The sequence below is a fragment of the Elephas maximus genome, chromosome 24 (genome assembly GCF_024166365.1).
Source record: "Elephas maximus indicus isolate mEleMax1 chromosome 24, mEleMax1 primary haplotype, whole genome shotgun sequence".
NCBI classification, from domain to species: domain Eukaryota; kingdom Metazoa; phylum Chordata; class Mammalia; order Proboscidea; family Elephantidae; genus Elephas; species Elephas maximus.
In genome coordinates, this window is record NC_064842.1 from 5,231,202 (window position 1) to 5,253,712 (window position 22,511).

The 22,511-nt window shown below is 37.4% G+C and overlaps 1 protein-coding gene across 4 annotated transcripts in view; it reads right to left on the bottom strand.

The window, feature by feature from the left end:
* The window catches only part of USH2A (usherin), a 906,431-nt gene that overhangs the window by 638,394 nt on the left and 245,526 nt on the right, over positions 1-22,511 (bottom strand). For all 4 annotated transcript variants that reach the window (XM_049868234.1, XM_049868232.1, XM_049868231.1 and 1 more), the window contains one exon: positions 14,813-14,957. In XM_049868234.1, the coding sequence (XP_049724191.1) occupies positions 14,813-14,957 (145 nt within the window). The remainder of the gene's footprint in view (positions 1-14,812; positions 14,958-22,511) is intronic.

Consider the following 22,511-nt stretch of genomic DNA (forward strand, 5'->3'; position numbering starts at 1 on the left):
GCTGTAGGATGCCCAGGGGAATCTGCAGCCAGAGACTAACACTGACCACAGAGGCAGAGTCCCTTTCTTAATGTGGCATCAACTCTGAGGTGCAGTTCCCAGAGGCCGAGCAGGGAATAGAATGATTGAAATGGGGTAGCTGGGGAGACAAGAGGGAGCGTGGAGTCTGAGAAGAACTGGGTGGGATGAAGTGTTGGTTATGTCTTCCAGCCAATGGGTGATGCAAGCATGATGACCCAAGATTGCCAAATGTTATAGTTTACTTAAAAAAAAAAGTCATTTTCAGTGAAATTTTCTGATTTTTAGAGCTCAATAGGTGATTAAAACAAAACAGACCAAGATTCTGATTCTGAAGGTCAAGCAAAGCACCTGCACGATGGAATAAGCCCGTGAGCTCATCACTGTGCAAGCTCTGGTGCGGGAAGAATGGCCTCCGTTCAGCCTCTCGGCCTTGCAGCAGCAGAGAGCATGCCTGCCCCTGAGGGGACCACACCACCCATGGTGATCTGAGTCTTGGGGCAGTAAGTGCCCCGTGCCCTTGCCACACACTGGGGCTTTGGTATGTGCTGAGGTCTGGGGATACTGGTAATTCTTTGGAAGTGGGAAAGCCCAGGAATGACAGGGATTAAGTTTTCCCTACAACTCGTTGGAAAGGGGGATCAGAGTGACAACTGAGTTATTAAAAGTGAAGTTTTGTTTTCTTTTGATTTTTTTTCTTGCAGAATGGACTTTGTGAGTCTCTTAAATAAAGCAGTGTCAAACACACTTACCGGTAAAGCCTGAGCTTCATACCCACACTAAGTGTGGGTAGGGAAAAAGGAAGGCAGGAGAAGAATTGATGCATTTAAGCTGGGGTGTTGGCAAAGGATACTGAATATATGTGGACTGCCAAAAAAATTAAAAAACCTAATAAATCAATCTTGGAAGAAGTATAGCCAGGAGGGTGCTTCCTGCGTACTTTGGACACGTGATCAGGAAAGACCAATTGCTAGAAAAGGATGTCATGTTTGGGGAAGCAGAGGGCCAAGGAAAACCCTCAATGAGATGGACTGACACAATAGTCATAACAATGGACTCGAAGATACCAACTATCGGGCATATAACGCAGGACCAGGCAACATTTGGTTCTGTTATACACAAGGTAACCATGAGTTGGAACCAAGAGCAACCAGCCACAACTGCGTGTGTCAGCTGGCTATGAGATTGAAAAGTGAAGAAAGGAAAAAAATGTCATAATCACCAAGTCTATTTATTAAGGGCCCAGACAAAGGCTTTGGGGTTTTAATCTACATTTTGTCAACAGAGACTCACACGAACACAGTGTCATTGCCTGTTCCAATAAACGTAAATTAAAATGATATGAATACAAGGAGTGATAGCCTTAAACTATGGAAGGAAATTCACTTTAAAACAGCATAGAACAATTGCAATTTATTACTTCCTAGAAATTCTGGCCAATTTTCCAAAGAGAAACAATTACTTGTGATTCTCTTTTAACTTTTAGTAAAGAAGAGAAGGCATTCAGCAAAAAGTTCATCAACTTAGTAAGATAATTAACAATTTTCTTCTTCTGCCACTGCAATCCATGTGGTATTTTTACATATGTATATATATATATATATATATATATGAGTCTTTAAATTATAGGCATGATTTCCCTTAGTATTTCTTGCCAAAAATTTGTTAAATGGTGGGTTCACAAAGATTTCACTTTACAAACTATGATCCCTCTACAAAGTAACCCAAAACAAAATAAAAGGCTAAGCCATCCAGAAATTTCTTCTCCTGCTAAGTTTTTCTTCAGAGTTTGAAATTTTAGGCTTTTTTAAAATAAAATATTCAGCAGGCCATTTTCGGCGAGGAGCTGAACTGTGGAAGGGTTATTATCAAAGATTATTTAACCCCAGGCTCGGAGAACAATGGAAGACCAATTACGTAATTTTTTATTGTCTAAAAGTTGCTACTTAGAAACACAAAAGAGAAATTTTGAGCTTATCTGGTTTGGCTTCTATATTCTATTTAAGATTACCTTTTTTTAGTCTTTTTCTTTTTTTTTTTTTTTTTTAGTCTTCTGGAAAACAGGGACCTGGACTTCAGTTTGAAAAATACCATTTAGCCCAGAGATATCCAACAGAATTTTCTGTAAGGACAGTTCTAGATCCTCACTGTCTAATACAGTAGCCACTAGCCTCATATGGCTATTGAGCACTTGAAATGTATCTTGTGAGACTAAGGAAGGAAATATTCAATTTAATTTACTTTGATTTAAATCCAAACAGCCATGCACAGCTCATGGCCACCTCATTCGCCAGCACAGGCATGGATAAATACAAAATCACAAATTATACATATGTGGTGTGTTGAAAATAGGATTACCATGCTAACTAAATATTTAGAAACAGTATACATCAGCCACCTGTACTTCTTAGTAACTGAAGAATTTCATTATTTTTTAAAAACAACCTCTTCCTTGAGGTCCAGTTTGTTTGGAGTTTGGCACACCTCTGCTTTCTTCCAATTACCAGCCAAATAGGAACAATGATAAAGTTTTGTACCACCCCGGAATTCAGTTCTCTCCCCAATGACAGCATAACCCAAGAACACTTCTTAATCAGAGATAAAATTCAGTCAAACAAATAAAACAAAAGGAATAGTAACAGCTCATTTTTTTTCAAATACCTCCTAAAAATGGGCACAGGAGTCCCTGGGTGGCAAACCGTTAAACACTTGACTAATGACCAAAAGGTTGTCAGTTCGAACCCACTCAGAGGAACTTGGAAGAAAGGCCTGGTGGTTTGCTTCTGAAAGTTCACAGCTTTGAAAACCCTATGGGGTGCATTTTTACTCTATACACATGGGATCACCATTAGTTGGATCTACTTGATGACAACTGATTAAAAGTGGGTGCACACAATTATTTATCTATTTTGACAAAATGATCATAATAAATAAGGGCACTTTAGACTGAGAGTCCACTCAAATCGGTAGTGGCTGTCTGAATTCTAATGGGCAGTAGAGCACTTCATTTAAATTCACAGGGGAACTATTCCACCAAATGATTAAGACTATTCTTAGAAAGTCAGCTCCAGAGAATGAGTGGAAATAGAGTATATTATTAATATTCTTGCTTAAAAAAAAAGGAAGGAAAGAAGGAAGAGAAGAAGGGAGGGAGGGAAGGAAAGAGAGATGAAGGAAGGGAGGGAGGGAGGGAGGGAGGGAGGGAGGGAGGGAGGGAGGGAGGGAGGGAGGGAGGGAGGGAGGGAGGAAGGAAGGAAGGAAGGAAGGAAGGAAGGAAGGAAGGAAGGAAGGAAGGAAGGAAGGAAGGAAGGAAGGAAGGAAGGAAGGAAGGAAGGAAGGAAGGAAGGAAGGAAGGAAGGAAGGAAGGAAGGAAGGAAGGAAGGAAGGAAGGAGAGAGAAAAAAGGCAAATTCTAGCTGGTGTGTGGTAGAGTTTCATGTTAAGGAATCAACCCAGCCTCTTTCAAACAGTGAGCACCCTATGGGCTCATTCTCTCCAGCATTCATTCCTCTAAAACCAGAAGGGGGAATTAAGTGAGGTTGTCAATCGATTAAACTAGACTGGTCACCACTAGAACGATGAGAAGAAAAATCATAGACACTCCTGAAGTGTTAGACACACACAATCACTGAGAGAGAGAATAAGGAATTATATGTCAGGTTACTGAAGTGAGGGATTATTGGTACAAATAAATACGATGTATAAAATTGTATTAATTACAAAAGGGAAAATTAAGAGACAACATAAAATAACAGAAAGTACTATACACTTTTGGAGATATTTCACTGTTTAATTTCTAACTCCACACAATTTTAGAAAATCACTTAACTTATATTTGCCTCAGTTTTCCCAACTACAAAATGAGTATAAAGTGTCAGTGAAAAGCTTGACAACAGCTTTTTCAAGCCATGTACGTAATTGCTTTAGGTTTTGTTGTTGTTGTTAGTTGCAATCGAGTTGGCTCTGACTCGTGACGACTTTACATACAACAGAACAAAACTTTGCCTGGTCCTGCACCATCTTTCTGAGCTTTGATATGTGAGAGTGCCTTCTGACCTGAAAGGCTCATCTTCCAGCACTGTATGGGACTACATTCTGCTGTGATCCATAGGTTTTCATTGGCTACTTTTTGGAAGGAGATCACCGAGCCTTTCTCCCAACTATGTCTTAGTCTGGAAGCGCCACTGAAATCTGTCTGCCATGGGCAACCCTGCTGTTATTTGAAATACTAGTGGCAAAGCTTCCAGTATTATTATAACACACACGCTACCACACTGCAATAAACTCACATACAGGTGGTGGCTTTAGGTTTTACAAAATAAATTTCTACAATAATAGGAGGCCCTATTATTATTGGCCAATAATTCATCTTTCAAATTGCATACTATCAAAAGACACAATTCATCTACTTTGAAAATCTACCCATATTTACTTTAAAAATCCTCCCGTAAATATAAAACATGACGTGGGTCTTCAACATCCATCACTTCAAAGAGTTACAACGTAAAAAGTCTGTTTTCACTCAGAATAAGATTACAATGTTCTTGTATTCTTTGCAATTTTACTGTAATCCAACTTTTAGCCTGTATTTTCCATTTATAAGAATTACATTAAAAAACTCTCTGATAACATACATTCTTTATTCATAATTTATGACTTTATAATCTGATTAATAGCATATCATAATGCATACATTTACTCTTGGAAAATTTATGTAGTGTAATGTTTTGAGCATCATAGAGCAAGAACTGGATACTAAATGAGCAGAAGCTCTTGCTGATGCACAGCGCTTTAAAACCGCAGCCTCTTCATTTGTTTTCAAAGAGGTGTTTACTGTCTGTGAAGACTACACGGCTGTGTTAGAGTCTTCAACATCATCACCTTTCTAACTGAAAAAAGAAACCCAGGAATGAACAGTGTTTTCATGTTTCACGGGTATGTGGAGAAGGGACTAAAAAAGACATGCTTGTCAGTAGAAAATTATTTTGACTTTTTCTCAGCAAGGTAAACTGTCAAAGGAAATGCAAAGTACCGAATACTGCTAGGATGAAAGTCCTGCAAAGGGCACTGTGAATGGGACACAAGAAAGAAGTGTGCCCCATTTTGCAACTGCACTGATGAAGCTGCTCACCAATCAGTCCCCAGTGGAGAAAGGATTCTCCACACAAGCCCTCAGAGACCACTCGACATTGTTGTGATGGTTAATGGTATGTGTCAACTTGCCCAGGCGACGATTCTCAGTGGCTTGGCAGGTGCTGAATTGGTTGCTCTTCCATAATGAAATATAATATAATCACTTTCCATGATGTGGTACGATGCAATCAGCCAAACTTCTCAGCCAATCTTTCTCTCTCTCTCTCTGTTGTCTTCTTTTTCCAGTTACAGAATCGATAGTGGTTTAAAATCAGGAAAGGCATGGTTCAGGGTGGTATCGTTTCACTATGCTTATTCAGTTTCTATGCTCAGAAACAATCCGAGAAAGCTGGACTATATGAAGAAGAACGGGACATCAGGATTGGAGGAAGACTCACTAACAACCTGCATTATGCAGATGACACAACCTTGCTTGCTGAAAGTGAAGAGGACTTGAAGCACTTACTGATGAAGATCAAAGACCGTAGCCTTCAGTATGGATTGCACCTCAACATAAAGAAAACAAAAATCCTCACAACTAAATCAATAAGCAACATCATGAAAAATGGAGAAAAGATGGAAGTTATCGAGGATTTCATTTTTTTGAAATCACAATCAACACCCATGCAAGCAGCAGTCAAGAAATCAAACAACGTATTGCATTGGGCAAATCTGCTGCAAAAGAACTCTTTAAAGTGCTAAAAAGCAAAACGATGTCACTTTAAGGACTAAGGTGTGCCTGACCCAAAGCATAGTATTTTTGAAGGCCTCAAACAAATGCAAAAGCTGGACAATGACTAGGGAAGACTGAAGAAGAATTGATGCCTTTGAATTACGGTGTTGATGAAGAATATTGAATATACCATGGACTGCCAGAAAAATGAACAAATCTGTCTTGGAAGAAGTACAACCAGAATGCTCCTTGGAAGCAAGGATGGTGAGACTGTGTCTCACATACTTTGGACATGTTGTCAGGAGGGACCAGTCCCTGGAGCAGGGCATCATGCTTGGTAAAGTAGAGGGTCAGTGAAAAAGAGGAAGACCCTCAATGAGATGGAGTGACACAATGGGCTCAAACATAGCAATTGTGAGGATGGCACAGGATTGGGCAGTGTTTCGTTCTATTGTACATTGGGTTGCTATGACCCGAGAGCACCTAGCAAGCAAAGAGAATAGATTGTTAAAAAGCAACTGTCTTAGTCTGGGTTCTCTAAAGCAGCAAAGACAGTGATATATTTCGCTCCTTTAGAGTACCCAGATCAAGATGGTTGCCTTTTAACCATCTAATTCTCTAGCTGGGGGGAAACAACACAAAAGATTTTCTCACTTTGTTCTGTGTTTACTAATCCTCTTCAGAAGAGGTCAGGTCTAGTGGAAAGTGATCTGGAAAGGACAGAATTTAGGTTCTAGACTGGCTTTTTAAGTCCCTCGTTACAGAATATTAGTCTATCCATTATCGGGTCTCTGTTTCTCACTTTCCTCTTTTGTTAAAGGCATGACAGACAGAAGTATGTCTAAGACCCCTTCCAGTTCTAAAATTTTTGAACATTTTAAAGCAGTGCTTCTCAATTAGTGAATCACGATGAGGTAGGTACTGGACATAATGAGCCCCTCAGCCCTCCAGGAAGCCAGCCTGAGCCCCTCTGGCTGATCCCCTTCAGCTTTGAGTCACCTTGTTTCTTTACCCAGTATGGCATTTAAATATTATGATTTTCCCACGTGTCCTGTGACATAACAAAAGCTAGAAAGCACCGCTTTTAGAGAACTTAGAGGAATCACCTCCTTGGTGAACAAGCACTAACTGAACCAGCTATCATTCTGGCGGTCATCAATAACGTGCACATAACCAGTATCCTGCACAAGAAGGAAGAGGATCCATTATTTCTGAGCTGCACATCTAGAAGCAATGATGGCAGCAACCACTGTTCCCTAAAATCCCCCATTAATAAAAGGTAGTTGGTTGGACTGTAATTATGGCATTCCTGCTACCCAAACTTGAAGCTTTTATGTGGCTTATGCAATTAACTACTTAAATGCATCGTAACACTTGCTTCTCTGACAGCAAAGTATTGATTTTTTAATCATTTTCAAGTCTCCTCCAGCACAAATAAATGTACTACAGTTACAGTTAATGCACTGTGTACATGCATTAAACGCCGCGTGACACAATGTATTATTTTGTGATATATAGAATTGAAGTCTGGCTTCTCAGAAAGCAGCATCGCTGATCTCACACTCGTATTAAAACTACCATTGTCCTTGATACTCCCAAATCTCTAACTTTCTTTTTCATAGAACACTTAGGCTTCAAAAAAAGGGGAGGGGAGCTGAATATAAATCTTTTTTATATGTCAACGGGGGAGGGATTAAAAGTTATCTAACATGGAAGATACAGTTGTATTCTCTCACAGGTGTCACTGTGGGACACACAGCAACCTTGTTGGGATGGATTTTTGCCTGTTTAACTTCTTTCCTTGCACATCTGTCAAAATGTATTGCATACTGTAGGCTCTCTGATTCAGGCACTTTTTAGACATTTGAATTGTTTCATTTTAATACCTTAATATATGATACATATTTAATACATTGCAAAGCTGTAACAGTGTTTTCTAAAGTGTGGTTTCCACATGCCATTTCTGCACAGCAAAAAAGCCAATCACATTCCAATCGTGTTCCTGCTGAAGTCCCAGCTAAGGACAGATCTGGAGACAGAGGTCATTACGTTCTTCACGACTGAGCCTTTTTTTCCTTGGGCGCATCCATGCACTCAGCATTCAAGTTGGTGAGTAAAAAGCAGTTAATTTTGTTTTGTTAGAAATAATATCATTTTAGTTTTAGAATCTAAGACAGATGCCAGCATTTCACTCTGAACAGATGGTAATTCCATCTAATAGTGCATCTCTGTATTAGTAAGGTCTGTTGTGTATACAAACAGTAATAAACACTAGGTAAGGATCAAAATAAATTTTAATTGTTGACATTAAATTCTGGCAGCCACAGTTCTGAGGCTGCAACATTCCTTTTTCAAGCCTGTCAGGTTTAGTAATGCAGCAAAAGCTTTTCCAAAAGCTGCCAGATCCCAGTTCCAATAAAAACAGGTTTGCATACTGTCAATTGCCGGCCTTCACCAGGATACCTGTCTTCACACACGGAAATTCTTCTTCAGAAGTTACATGGAATTTTCGCTCCCAACTGGGTGATGGTCTATCATAGTTTTCTTTGGAATGCTTGGGAAGGATTGAACATTTAATTAAGAGGTTAGAATAAAATGTTATAACTGATCGTTAGTTACATTAGGGGTCTTGGTATTATAGTTACTCTTTCACTCTGCTAAGTAAGGGTTTTCTGTTGAATTCATTTTCTTCTATTTGTAAATCTGGATATTCCTGAGCTTCTCTTGAAATTGACATCATCCCTTTCATTTTGTTTGCTTTGCCCGAGTCTGAAGGATTTCCCTGACAACCACAGCTACCATCAGCTATGTTTTCTATTGGATTTGCTGTGGCATCAAATGAGCGAACACGCACTGAGTTAGTTCCTATACTGCCTCCAGGATCTAGTGTTACAAATAGTGGCCGCTATTTATTTTGGGATGCTGCCATGTAAAAAAAAAAAAAATTCATAGAAAAAAAAAAACACTTTGGCATTCAGGTGACTTCAATAACAAACATGCTTTGCAATCATATTTCTTTAAAAAATGGATGTTTTTTTTTTTTAATCATGAAAAATATATTGCTTCCACCATATGGGACAACCAACGACTCACCAACCGATTTAAGACGCGGCATATTGAGCTGACCATATGTTACAGAGCTGTTGAATGGCTGAGTGATTCATGCCCGTCACATTCTAGTATATCAATTAAAGCTCCTTGAAGTCTGCATGATTTGTGTCTCTGTTATTAAACCCTGCTAATTCATCCCACTTACACATCTGTTGTAAATCTCTAGGAGTGCTGCATGATTCATGGCAATCTGTGAGCATGCTACAGCAAATTCTTCTCCTTGTAATTAACAGTAAATTGTTTTACTGCCATGCAATGAATTCTTCAGTTATATTGCAAATGAACTCCTAAATGTGCGGTTCTTTCCTAAGAGCTGACTTATATCATTAGGCAATTAAAAAGTATTGCTAGGAACCAAAAGCTTTTAATCAAGAGAAATACAACTTAAACACTGCTTAAGAGCCACGGAAATTTGACATGTTGGTTGAAAGTGTAAAATAATTTCTGCCGAGAGAGCAAAACAAACAAACAAACAGAAAAAACTTCATGCATCCAGGATTTCACTGACGCTGAGACCCAGGAACCAACCGTTGCCTGAAAAGATTTGGTAACACAACTTTGCACAGATACTGTTTATCTTCGAAGTTACTATCTGTCATTACCAAATTTCTCAGATGGCTTTACATTGCTTCAATTCAAACAGTGCCTTTATTCTTGAAATAAATAATTGGATAATTAGCCAAGTTGAATCATCAGAGGATTCCAGGGCTGTTCAAGTGTTCTTGTCAAAGGTGAGGCTAAGCCATTTCAGCTCGCCTCGGCAGTTCTTCCAAGAGGCTTTGATTTTTTTCCCCCACTTTCTTGGCAGCAGCCTCAGATTCATGAGTCCATACATCAAGTCAGTAGTTTAACAACAAATGGAATTAAATTCAAAGAAGGGAAAGTAATTGAAGGACGGCAACAAAAGTGTTTGGTAATGTGCTTTTTAATATGGCGTGCCACATTTGCATGATAATTTTTCCTTTTTAGCATGGAGCAGAAAGTGACTGGCTTAATGAGGGATTATTCAAGACAGGAAGGAACAAAATGCATTCATAACTAAGAACAAAGATTGTATTATGAAACAAAACCAGGCAACCTCAGAGAAGTAACTAGATGATTGGTTTATGCATTATGAATAAAAAGGTAGAAAAATATTTATATTAGTATTCACTAACAACTATATATACAAGATTGTTGTAATTAAAATTATAAATTAACATATTAAGAGTGCTTGTTTAATCACTGGGTCCTATTCTCAACGAAAAGACTTATGTACATGCATGCAAAACAACGTGTGTTTTCAACCCAGCAGCAAACAGCCTATACATTTTACTTGGGATCCACAAAGAAAACTTAATGCATCACCAATTACTTGTTTAATGGAGGACCGGCAGCTCTAAGCTTGGAGTGTGGAGGTCAGTTTATGTATGACCAGCAGAGAAAATGATCACACTGTTGCTCCAGGGATGGATTTCCAAATGGAATTTCTCTCAAGAAAGGTTTAATTAAACAGGTCTTCATTCGCAAATGGAGGAAATGTACAAATTTCCTAGATTAAAAGGGTAATCTTAAAGGAAAGTATGTCAAGGTTGCTAAAGAGGCTTAGTCTATCAGCTCATGACTCTCATACACCTAGAAGCTGCTCCAAAGCTACTAATGACACTGCCTGAGGACTTGGCAGTGGAGAGAGTCACAGCTTCTCCTGGGAGGGAAAATAACCCCCCTCGGTGAAGTTCTCAGACTTAGTCATGGGCACCCAAACTGAAGGAGTGGTAATGCAATATTCTAGATGAAATGTCACCAATTATCATCATATATTTAATTTAAGAACATTTAATCAAAAGACATTATTATTATTTTTTTAAATCAAAAGACAGACAATTATAATTCTCAAACATTTAAATGAAATCTAGCCAGATAAATCTTTACAAGCACCATTTTAATTTTTGCTACTGAGGTTTAAGTAGGAAACATATGTTTTCATGATTCAATGCTCCTAAAAGGCTAAATACAACTTTCAATTTCTGATGCTCTTTTTCAGAAATGTTGAACGGTCACTGGCCTGTTTTTGATCTCTGATCATGAACTCAAATCACTATATTAGACATAAGAGTTAAATTTCCCACAAATCCACTGGAACTCGTTGGAGTAATGTACACCTTCCAAATGCAATTTTATTACTGGAAGAAACAGCAGGAAGACTCATAAAGCTGCAGATCCACTTTTATCTCTTTCCTTTACCATAGCTTTTGACCATTCAAACGCAGTACCCTTCTCATTGCTTATTTCTATGACTTAATGTCTGTGAGTTCCCTAAGAACCTTAGGGAAGACCTTTTTTTCTGGGGCGGGGGGAGGAAACTTATTCATCTACTGAGATTAAAGGAGGCAAGAGGGATATTGGATCTATAGCTGGTGGACTTTTCTGTGTATTCACGAGAGAACAAGTTCATTCTCACTGATCGGAAAATCTCTGAAAACTGGATTTTATGATAAACCAAACACCAAGCAAAATTTATTTTTCTCTTACTTTTGTCTTGTAAGCGACTTTATTTTCTGCTTGGTAGATGAAGAATCAGATAGTCCTGGCAAAATATATTAATGGATTAAGAAATAAATATTTTTTTCCCCAGAAAAACACCTAAAAATTTTATACCTTCAGAAAAGAAAAGGTTGACATCAAAGCAAAGCTTAATGTGTTTTTTTTTGTTTGTTTTTTGATGGAAATTAGGTAAAAGAAAAATTTTGGCAAGGAAAAAACAATCGCTTGTTAGAAACTTAACATTACATCTTCTCCTGCAGTCTCTTCTCTTCTAGCTTCTTCCCTGAACATGCTAACTAAAGTGAGCCCCAGAGGGTCCCCACAGTGACTCCATATTCCATTCGCTTCACATCTCTGTCTCTTTCCTTACAGCATATAACACTACAAACAACATTCTAGAATATTCTAGAAATTCTCTGTTCCTTTGACTTTCTGATACTGTTCTCTCCAAGTTCACTTCCTAACTGACCATTTCGTTTCCTTTATTCCTCCTTTCTGTCCTCTGAAAATGTAAACATTCTCTCCTATGTTCTCATTAAACTCTTTGTATATTCTCAGCCTTCACCAATTCATCATCGCCCATAGTTTCACCCCCATTTATATGAAGAAAAAAAAAAATATGAAGATGACTCCAAAACCTAAAACATTCTTAAGCTCCAGATGTATAATTTCAGCTGCTGGCTGGGTGTAAGCACCATGGATGTGTTTCTATAAAATGGTCAAAGCTGAACTTGTGGGTTTATTTCTCCCATATGTTCTTCCTTCATCTTTCCCATTTTATTTAATTTTAGCACTCCTAAAATTTATTTTCACAATAAAATCTCAGTTTCAGTAATCTCCACTATTACATTTATGTTATAACAATGTTACAAGGTTACAAAACCGAAGTTACAGGGTAAACTTCCTAAATTCCAAATCCTGGTCGTCTAGCTTATATTTTCCCCTAAATATGCAAATGAACCCTTATTTTAAAGAATCAATTAATTTGTACATATCATGGCTTTAGATAACACGAGAAGTTTCCAGGTTTTATTTTTCAATGATAAAAAGATAGAGCTACAACTCAGAGGGCACAGTTTAGTTTTTCTTCACAGCCTTTCTTGTGGGTAAAAACCAAAACACCCATTGTGTACTGCACAGGATAGAACTGCCTCATAGGGTTTCCAAGGAGTTGCTGGTGGATTCAAACTGCCAACGTTTTGGTTAGTAGCTGAGCTCTTAACCACTTTACCAGTGGCCTTAAATCCTCTTCTGCATAACTAAGATGAGAGCAGCAAAGAGCACACCCATTCGGTGTCTTCTACGAAACAGGAGCGCTTTACCGCAACCAGTGAAGATAATACTAGCGCAGATGTTGTCACGGGTGCACACAGCAGGGAGGACTCTGTTCTGTAGACATTTCTCCTACTTTTCTCTTTCTTTCTGTAGGATCCATCTAGACTCCTAAGGACAGGCAGGCCTCCTTTCAGTTGCTTTCATCTGCTTGTGTCTATGAAAAGGCAGGCTGGATCTCATTGAAAGAGTACCTTTGCTGCTAAGCGTGCTAGAAGGCACAGCAGAGGAGGGGCAGATGGATGGACTGTAGTGTGCAGACTAAAGTATAGAAGACTTGGGTGGAAGTGATGTCGCGGGAAACCTAAGTTAGACAGACCCAAGGAAGTAAACTACGAATGTTGAGTAAAAGCCAGAGGGAGACAGATTTTGGATCAACAGGAGAAATCACTTTTTAAAATAAATCACTTTTTAAAAGATGGTACGGAGCCCCTGGGTGGTGCAAACAGTTAACGAGCTTGGCTGTTAGCCAAAAACTTGGAAGTTCAAGGCCATACAGAGGCTCCTTGGAAGAAAGGCCTAATGATCTATTCCCCCAAAGCCAGCCATTGAAAACCCTATGGAGTACAGTCCTTCTGACAATATGGGGCTGCCATGAGTTGGAATCATGTCGATGACAACTGGTACTAGTAAAGGTGGCGTGGATTCACCTGGGAACTATCATTTCCCCGACCACAGAAAGTATCAAGCATAGGTTGGACAAATAACTGCTGGGAATGTTACAAAGAATATTTGATGACTTTTCAGTGTTTTTTCAACCCTGAAAAGCCATGATTCTAGTTCTGCTCAGTCATGTGGCTGGGGTTCCCCGATCCTCTGCTGTGCCTCTGTCCAATTTTCACCTGTGTCAATTCTTTGTTTTCACTTTCTCCAGATTGCAAGTCTGATTACTCTTTTAATTTTTGTTCACTAGTCCCAAATCCTGTCATTTTCCTTAAAAGAAACACTGAGTCTTTCTCTGTTATCCATATTCAGTGACCGTTTAATAATAAATGAGTAAGTAGATAGTCTTATAGGAAAACAGTGTTTTACACAAGACATTCCATAATAGATACATACATCTGATATATATATTAGATAGACAATGAAGTGTGATTTTTTTGCAATTTGGAGCCCTCATTAATGGAAAGTTGAAGAAATAAAATTAGCTGGACAAGATAATTTGAGCTAAACAAGTTTTCAAGAACTTAAAAAAAAAGTCCCTATAGAACTGGACCAGTGAAGACATTCAGGAAGAGGTCTAGAGAATATTTTTAAGGCTGATCAATACCTGTAATCTATCTAGGAGTCTTTTAACCTCCTTAACGTCTGACACGTCCTTAAGGAGCACCAGGACATTCAGCCTTGTTGGACTGCCAACACAAAAACTTTCATTTGAAAATATACTAAATGCTAAGTAGTCGGGTTATGCAAACACTAATAGTACATGTGATCAGGTTTTTATATAACTAGTAGTTATCTAAGTGAAGTAAGAGACAACTTAACAACCTATTTCATAAGACCATACTTGGTAACAAGTCTTTTATTTAAATTTTATAAACCTACTAGCTTCTTATTCATACTAGATAAACTAATAAGTAAGTAACTATCTATTAAAGGCAAAATAGACTACCAAGGAAACCCAGTAATTCCTGGATGTCTGCCTTTAACCCCTGGGGCAGGAATGGGTGGACGTAATCCCACAGAAAATGTCAGGACCGAGGAAAGAGGTATCCCAATTGCCTCATAGGGAGCCTCGTAAACACGTGGCCAGGACTAGGATGGTGGCTGAGCCCTACAACCCACTTTGCATCTAATTAAAGCTCTTATTATATCACAGCTGTGACTCACAGTTCCTTGGCTCCTCTTAGACTTAGTTCTTTTTATTTAAAATTTCAAGGTAGGTAGTAATCAGGGTTAGTGGAGGAGCAGGAAAAAGCAAAAAAGACAAACGTTAAGCCTAAAGCAGTGCGGGTGGTGAGCTTTATTGGTGTGTGTTTATAGATACCCAACACATTTGTCATGTCCATTAGAACTTGCTTACCTGCTGCTGAAGTCCGCCCTGCTCCAGGAGCACTAGTCACACAGCCCACTGAATTGCAGAGAGAAATGGTGAAATCATACATCCTATAAGGTTTCAGTCCTTTTACAACATAAGACAGTTCTTGGGATTTAGCAGTGTACAATACCTTCAAGGCGAAAGAAAAAAAAAATCAGATAATACACAATATGCATAAAAAATAAATCTTGGCGGTCAAAGTTCCATGAATACAGACAGTGGCAATTATTGCCAACTACTATTAGGAAAAGGAATTTTTTTTTTCCAGAAGACTCAACAAGCCAGTATTTAATTGATAATTGTACAATCACACTGTTTTATGAGGTAATAATCCAGTTCCTGAGTGGATAAATGAGGAAACCAAGTTATTGCCTCATAAAGCAGCGTGGTGGTATGGTTATTGTCACCAATGGTAGAGAAAAAGGATGGTGACATTGTCATTGCTATTGTGAAAAATCTGAACAAAACCATAGGGCTCGGCCAAAAGGATGACGGGGCAGTAATGCCCACACGCTAGTTGATGGAGCTAGTACAGAAAGATGTCACCATGTTAAATAGATACTATCCTTCTCTTAAAAAAAAAAAAAAAGCCATGGTGGGGGGAAGAAGCACATTACTGAGCATCCGCATGAGGTCAACTCTTAATTATCTTTCTTATAAAATGAGCCTAAACAAATTAGATCAAACAGTTGTATTTTCTGAAATACTGTCTTTATTGTACAATGTCAAGTGAAAATAACAGATCTGAGCAAAGGAGAATGAGAGGAACTCCAGAGTTCATAAACAAGTAATTAACAAACCAACACTAGGAGTTGGTCCTGTCATTATAACCAGAATTGATCAAAAGTAAATTTTGCTTAGGCTGCGGATGCAAAGGCCAGTGCAGGTATGAAGAAAAAGAAAAAAAAAATTGTCATGAAAATGGGAAGTATGCCACAAAGCACACGTACGAAAACTGTATTTTTTCAAAATACTTATATACATTTACGTCAAATAATCCTCCATAAATATAAACACAGGTAACTGTAAAGGTTGCAACATTTAGAGTAATTTTCTAGATCGCTTCCCTTTAGGAGTACCATAAAATTCATTTGGAATGATTGCCTGGATATCGACTTTAAAATTTCATAAGCTAAATGAGTACTTCTATGAAGCACTGTGATTGGAATACAGAATATATTGTTTACACAAAACATTTTTCCAAAATAAAGGTGGTTTCAAACATTCTAAAAACCCAGAAATAATTAAGACTTTTGTATCAGTTTCTAACAATTGCATTTAGAACTCAAACATCAAAGACCTAATTATTAATTCTGTATCTCTCTAATTCTAAAATGATTATTGAACTACTGAGGATATAAATGTTTTTCTTCTGTGCAAGATGATTCAAAAATTTCTAAGAAAAATAAAACCTTGAAATGAGTTAAATTTACTGAGTAAAACCCAAACCAAACCCGTCGAAGTTGCTGTTGAGTCGATTCCGACTCGTAGCGACCCTATAGTAGTCCTATAAAACGTATCATGTAGAATAAGTCTGATGGTACTTATATAATTTTTTAGAAACTGAAATTGGTTTAAGGATAAAATATAACATTAAAATGCTTTAGTTTTAATGCTGTATTTATTTTAGGAAGTTGAATCATTTTTAAAGCAAGTCATACTTTATAGCAAGAACATATAATAAAATATAATTAGAAATAGAAAGTACAGACTGTTACTAATTTTGATGGATTTTTGCTTCTCTACATATGGTTATTTTTTACATATGGTTGTTATGTTACATGATTAAAAAAAAATCATAATTTGCCCCAGAACTCTTGGCATATAAAATTATCACTTAGATAAACTTTTCTTTCTCGTGTACATACAGTCATTTTACATGTCTTAAAGGATTTATCTAATTTAAAATTTCCATGGGATAAATCTTTAAAGGGGTGGGAAGAACTCTACAGAAGCTTGAAATCCTATGCTGATATTATCACCACTTCTGTATATTTTCCCTGCCACATTCTTAGGCAAAGATTCCTTAAGAGTTATTTTTGCAGTAGGCATTATTCAGAAATTTTGGCTATTTTATTTACCAAGATTATAACAAGATACACTCAGTTCAGTCCAGATACAAATTTAACTACTGAGACGGTGAAAATTTTTACCATTTCCTGCCACTTTTGATTTAACTTCTTTGAATATATGATTAGGTGAATAGATACTTGGGTGGGTGAGAGAATGAGCAAGAGCAAGCAGGCGAGAGAGAAACAATGAAGTATATATCCTCTAATTCAGCTGCAAGGAAAGGACTTTTCAACAAACAAACAAACGTTATTTCCCTGCCCCATTAAATGATAGCTACTTTATAAAGTGCAAGATCATCCATTCCCCAAAATAATAAGAGTTAATAATGAAATGCTAAAAAATGTTTATCAGCTCTTTCAGCTCCACACCAACCATATAGGAAAGTAGAAATGGTTTTCCCATTTTACAGATGAGGAAAGTCTGAGGTACAGAGATGTGTGATATGGCAAGGAATGGGACGTGAGATACAAACTCGAACAAGTTGATTTTCAAGGCTGTTCTTATAAGCTCTGAGGTTTTTTTGTTTGTTTGTATATATGTGTGTGTGTGTTTTAGGATAGAATAACTACTATATTGCAAGTAATAGCTGTTTCAAAATTGTGTTTTACAAAAAAAGAATAGCTTACAAAGCAAAAGAATAGCCAAACAACAACAAAACAGAATTTCAAGGATAAACATGGCATAAAACAAGACAACTAAAGACCAAAGGCAGAAGTTCTAACCGTAAATTTACTTTAAGGCCCTTAGCATGCTGAATTAGTAGACTTAGTTGGTTAAAAGATATGTACTATACTAGCTTTTTTTTTTTTTTTTTGTAGCTAGCTATGTTTTCATTACATGAGATATTTGCAAATTAATCAGCATTTATATCCATACTAATAGAAAAGTATACCAAGAAATCATAAATTATTCATGGAATCTTTTGCTTCTTCTAATATAAAAAATAAAATTATGCATTTTATATATATGATATACATTCTCTGTTCACTGAAATGGCTTAGAAACAATGGCAAACCCATTGCCAACATTATTCCTAGTGCACAGATTATGATCATTCCCTCTTTCTCACTAAAAGAAATCAGGGATTCTTAAAGAAATGGCTAGTTCCAAGTCTGGGCAGGATGTATACAAAATGGGTTTGGACATCTTATCGTTATCAGATAGCAAGGAAGCTGTCAAAGATGACTGAAGTTAATATATCTAAGGACTCCCACTTTCAAACATGAGACAATTGACCCTTCAAAATTGATAAAAGTTACAATTGATTGAAGTTCATCAAATTTTGTTAAAATTCATGGGTTATCAATGATATTTTAAAAAAGGTCACCTTTGTAGGATAATAGAGAACCAATTCCTTATCTTGAAAACTGGTATGTAAAAAGGAAAGAATGAAATATTTTCCCTATGAACAAAACCATGGGTAATCAAAGAGAAAAGCAAATATCTATTTTTAACTGTTCTAACATCTGGATCTTTGCAACCTCAATGAATGGATATAGACATTAAGCATCAAGGACTAAAATCACAAAAAGAGAGACAATCAGATTTCATTTGTTTTCTGAGTCTTGCCAAACACCAATGACACCCTTACAAAAGGAATTGATCTGCAGTTTGACCCAGCTGTCAGTTTGAAGGAAATACAGATGCCAGAGGAATATGTTGAATTGCACCATAAGTGTGTAATCAGCAAAATCCAGAATATGGAAAGCTCTACAAGTCAACCAACCTGGGTTCTTCTACAAGGATACTGTAAGAAAGGACTAGAAAGGATGGTACAGACTGAAAAAGACTTAGAGAGTATATCAAATTTTAAGCAATGCACAAGAATAAATTACAATAACTACAGATGCACTATAGATGTAAAAGTTAAGAAAACACAAGAAATTTGTTATTATTTAAAAGTCAGGATAAGGATTACTTATGGGGCAGGGAGAGGGTTGTGACTGGGATGAGGCACATGGGAGGGTTTCTGGGTGGCTGGCAAAATTTTATCTCTTGACCTAGATGGTCTTTCTTTATAATAATTCATTAAACTCTACATTTGAGTTATGTGGTTACTTTTTACTTGTATTTATTAATAAAAAAAGGTTTTTTAAAACTCAGAGAAGAGACAGGAAGACAATAGGAGCAGATAAAATTGGATGAAGGGATGGTCTAAGATGGAATTAAAAATTTAGAAGGGGTGAAAAAAGAACTATTGCATAAAAAAAGACAAAATTAGAGCACTAGAGTTAATAGTGTAGAAAACACTGCAAAGGAGGTAGGAGCTAGAAATAAGAAAAATAAAGAAAATAAAAAATAAATGAATAAAGATTTAAAAAGAAAAATGATAGCTACAGGAGACAAAAAAAAATCCAACATATACATAATTGGCATCCCATAAAAAGAATAAAGATTTAAAAAGAATTAAAGGAAAAAAAAAAGGATAGCTTTAGAAGCTATAAACCAAAAACCAAACCCATTGCCGTCAAGTCAATTCCAACTCATAGCGACCCTATACAACAGAGTAGAATTACCCTACAGGGTTTCCAAGGAGTGGCTAATGGATTCAAACTGCCATCCTTTTGATTAGCAGCCAAATGCTTAATCTGTGTGCCAGGAAAAAGAAATAATGTATATCCATAGTTGATGTTTCTGAGGACGAAATTAAACCAAAGGAAATAAGACAATCACTTAAGTTATAGCTCAAGAAAACTTCCTGAAATAACGGATGATTTGAATCTACATATTAAGTGGGAGCCTTTTGTGCCACGGAAAATTAACCCAGCACAGTCAAGTTATGTTCTAATAGTTTAACTGAGTTTCAAAGATTAAAAACAAACAAAAAAACTAATGAGGCAGTCAGGCTTGATAGTCAAGTGTATTTTGAAGAGAAAAATCAAGATGGCCTCACGCTTCTTCACAGCAATGTTCCACACCAGGGGCTGTGAAGCAACATTTATAACATCACCAAAAGGCCCCAGGGGGAGGGAGGAGATGTGTGTGAACCATGTGGCTCCACACTAACAATCACGAAAATAGAAGTCATCAGAGACTATTACCCTTATGAGCACTTATTTAGAAAATCCTGAGAGAAAAATTTCATCCAAGAGGCAATTTAGAGAAACTATGTCAAAAGGACTCATGTGAACATTGAATATAATAACCATAAAGCTTAAACTATAATAAACATAGGGATTAGCAAAAAAGAACATAAATGTTGTTATAAATGTTATATATCTTGATAAATAAAAATTATTTAAAATTTAACAGGAAGGGTAAGGTAGAAACAAAAGATGAAAGCTACAGTATGTATGATTCTTTCAGTTGAAATACCTAGGAGCTAAAGATGTTATCTGAATCAAATAAATCAACTTATAAGTAAATACATGTAACAGTGTAAAGGTGAATATCCAAAAATATAAGTATTATTGACTAAGGTCAACTAGTGAAGGATATGGAGCAGAAATGAGAGGAAGAGAGGAATTTTATTGTTTCTCATAATAAATAATAAATACTTTTTAAATAAAAATTAGAAAACTAATACTTTCAAAATAAAGAAGTAGAGGGACAGTGGTATTATATAAAGCGGTAGTTTTAAAGGTAATAATTGAAGAGATGCTGTAATGCACTGCCCACATACCCATAAGGACGCAGGCATTCATTCCCCCAACTGCCATGAGTATTGGCTTTTGATAACTCACATCACTGTCCTACTCCATGAATTGCCTGTGGCTAAAAGGAGTTGTCTTGCCCAGTATCATAGCCCCTCCCTAGGGGCAGCCCACATTCCATGGGAGTAATATGGGAGTAAACTGGTCTGGTCCTTTGCCCCAACTTGAGCAACGTTATAGGGTCATTTCAGTTCCAGAGCTATGCACGGGATTAGCTGAGGCTGTTTTCACTATTGCATCACAATTCAGCTTCTTACTTTGCACAATCCTGCCTTTCTTGCTATTTTACAGTTGTTTTTTCTGAGAGCAACTCCCCGGTAAACCTCCTGCATTCAATACTCTACCAAAGAATCTGTTTCTTGGGAAAACTGACTAAAGACCAGAGGCACCAGGAGTGGCCCTAGGAAAAAAAAAAAAAAAAAAGGCAGGGCTAAATGGTACTTTGGAGTTGGGTCACATAGGAGCTGTCTGGTAATGAGGGCCTCATCACCGGTATGAGGTAGAGTACTGATGTCCTAGTGATGCAATTGTTCAACTTTCACTAGTGCTGAACTGGGATGGATTACCAGTGGGTTACCACTGGTTTGGGGGAACTAGTAATTATAAAGACTACTTTGAGGAAACTAGTAATTATAAGAATTATGGAATCAGATGGCTCTTGCTGGGTTCTGCCAGACATATTAAGTTACAATGTCAGGTGGGCCCAACAGAAATTCATCACAAAATGGAGCTGGGTATTTGAGGTTGGGCATAAGAAAGCCAGGAGGCACAGTATGTTGTACAAGCAGATGGTCCCAGCCCCACCTCCAAGTTATCAACGACTATTGTACTAGTGGCTCAATCTCAGCTCATACCTGTGGCCCATAGGAGGTCCCCCACGGGCTGACAGGGTAAAAGAAAGCAGACCTGGTTCACAGACCAGCTGTCTTGGGATGTGGGTGCAAGCCAGACTTGGATGGCCATTGCTCTACAGTCCCGCTCAGGGACAGACCTGAAAAGACCGGTGAGACGAAGTCCTCTTAGTGTGCAGAGCTTCAGGCAGCACATCTGGTCATCCATTTTCTGTGAAATTAGAAGTATGCCAACAGATATATACCTGGACCATATGGCAAAGGCTTGGCTGTACTGGTCAAGGTGAAAGAATAAATATTGGATGATCAGGAACAAGGAAGTCTGCGGAAGAAGGATGTGGCCAGATTCACGGGAGTAAGCGTGAGCTGGGGAGACCTTTGAATCTCATGTTAGTGCTCACAGAAGAGCACCTCCTTAGAGGGGTTGCTAAATAGCCAAGAAGACAGAATGACTCACCCAGTTGACATCAACTAGCCTCTGTCATTGGCCAACTCTGTGATAGTAAAATGGGCTATTGGATTCATCAGTCACAAGCATAAACTGGAGGGGCAAGAGTCTCTTATCCTCCATAATTGTTAGGTGTGTCCAATGAGTTAGTCCATGTACACAGTAATGCCTCAGTAATGGTTAACTATGATTATTATTCTCATCAATGCTACTCAAAGTATAAATTACTAACAGGCAATATGTAACCGTGAATACAAAACCTTAAACATGTTCATAACTTTTCTTATCGGCTGTGATAAATTCCATACTTCAGAACTTTTTCTAAGGAAATAGAAATATGCAAAATGTACTATAAGATGCTCTTATCAATGTTGCTTACATTCCCAAAAGATTAAACAGAATATAAATATCAACTGATTGTTGATTGGCTAAATGCATTATTTCACATCCAAAAAATATGAAAGTGTGCAGCTACTGGAAGTCAGCTTCTTGTAAGATATTTAAGAATATATGTTAAATGGAAAAGGCAGGCCTTATGAAACAAAATTATACCAGCTTTGTTTCAACACATGTTTATATTTGAAAAAAATATAAAATCATGTAGAATATACAGTGAAACCTGTGAGAGCTGGAACTCAGTGGGACTGCCTTGTTTTTCC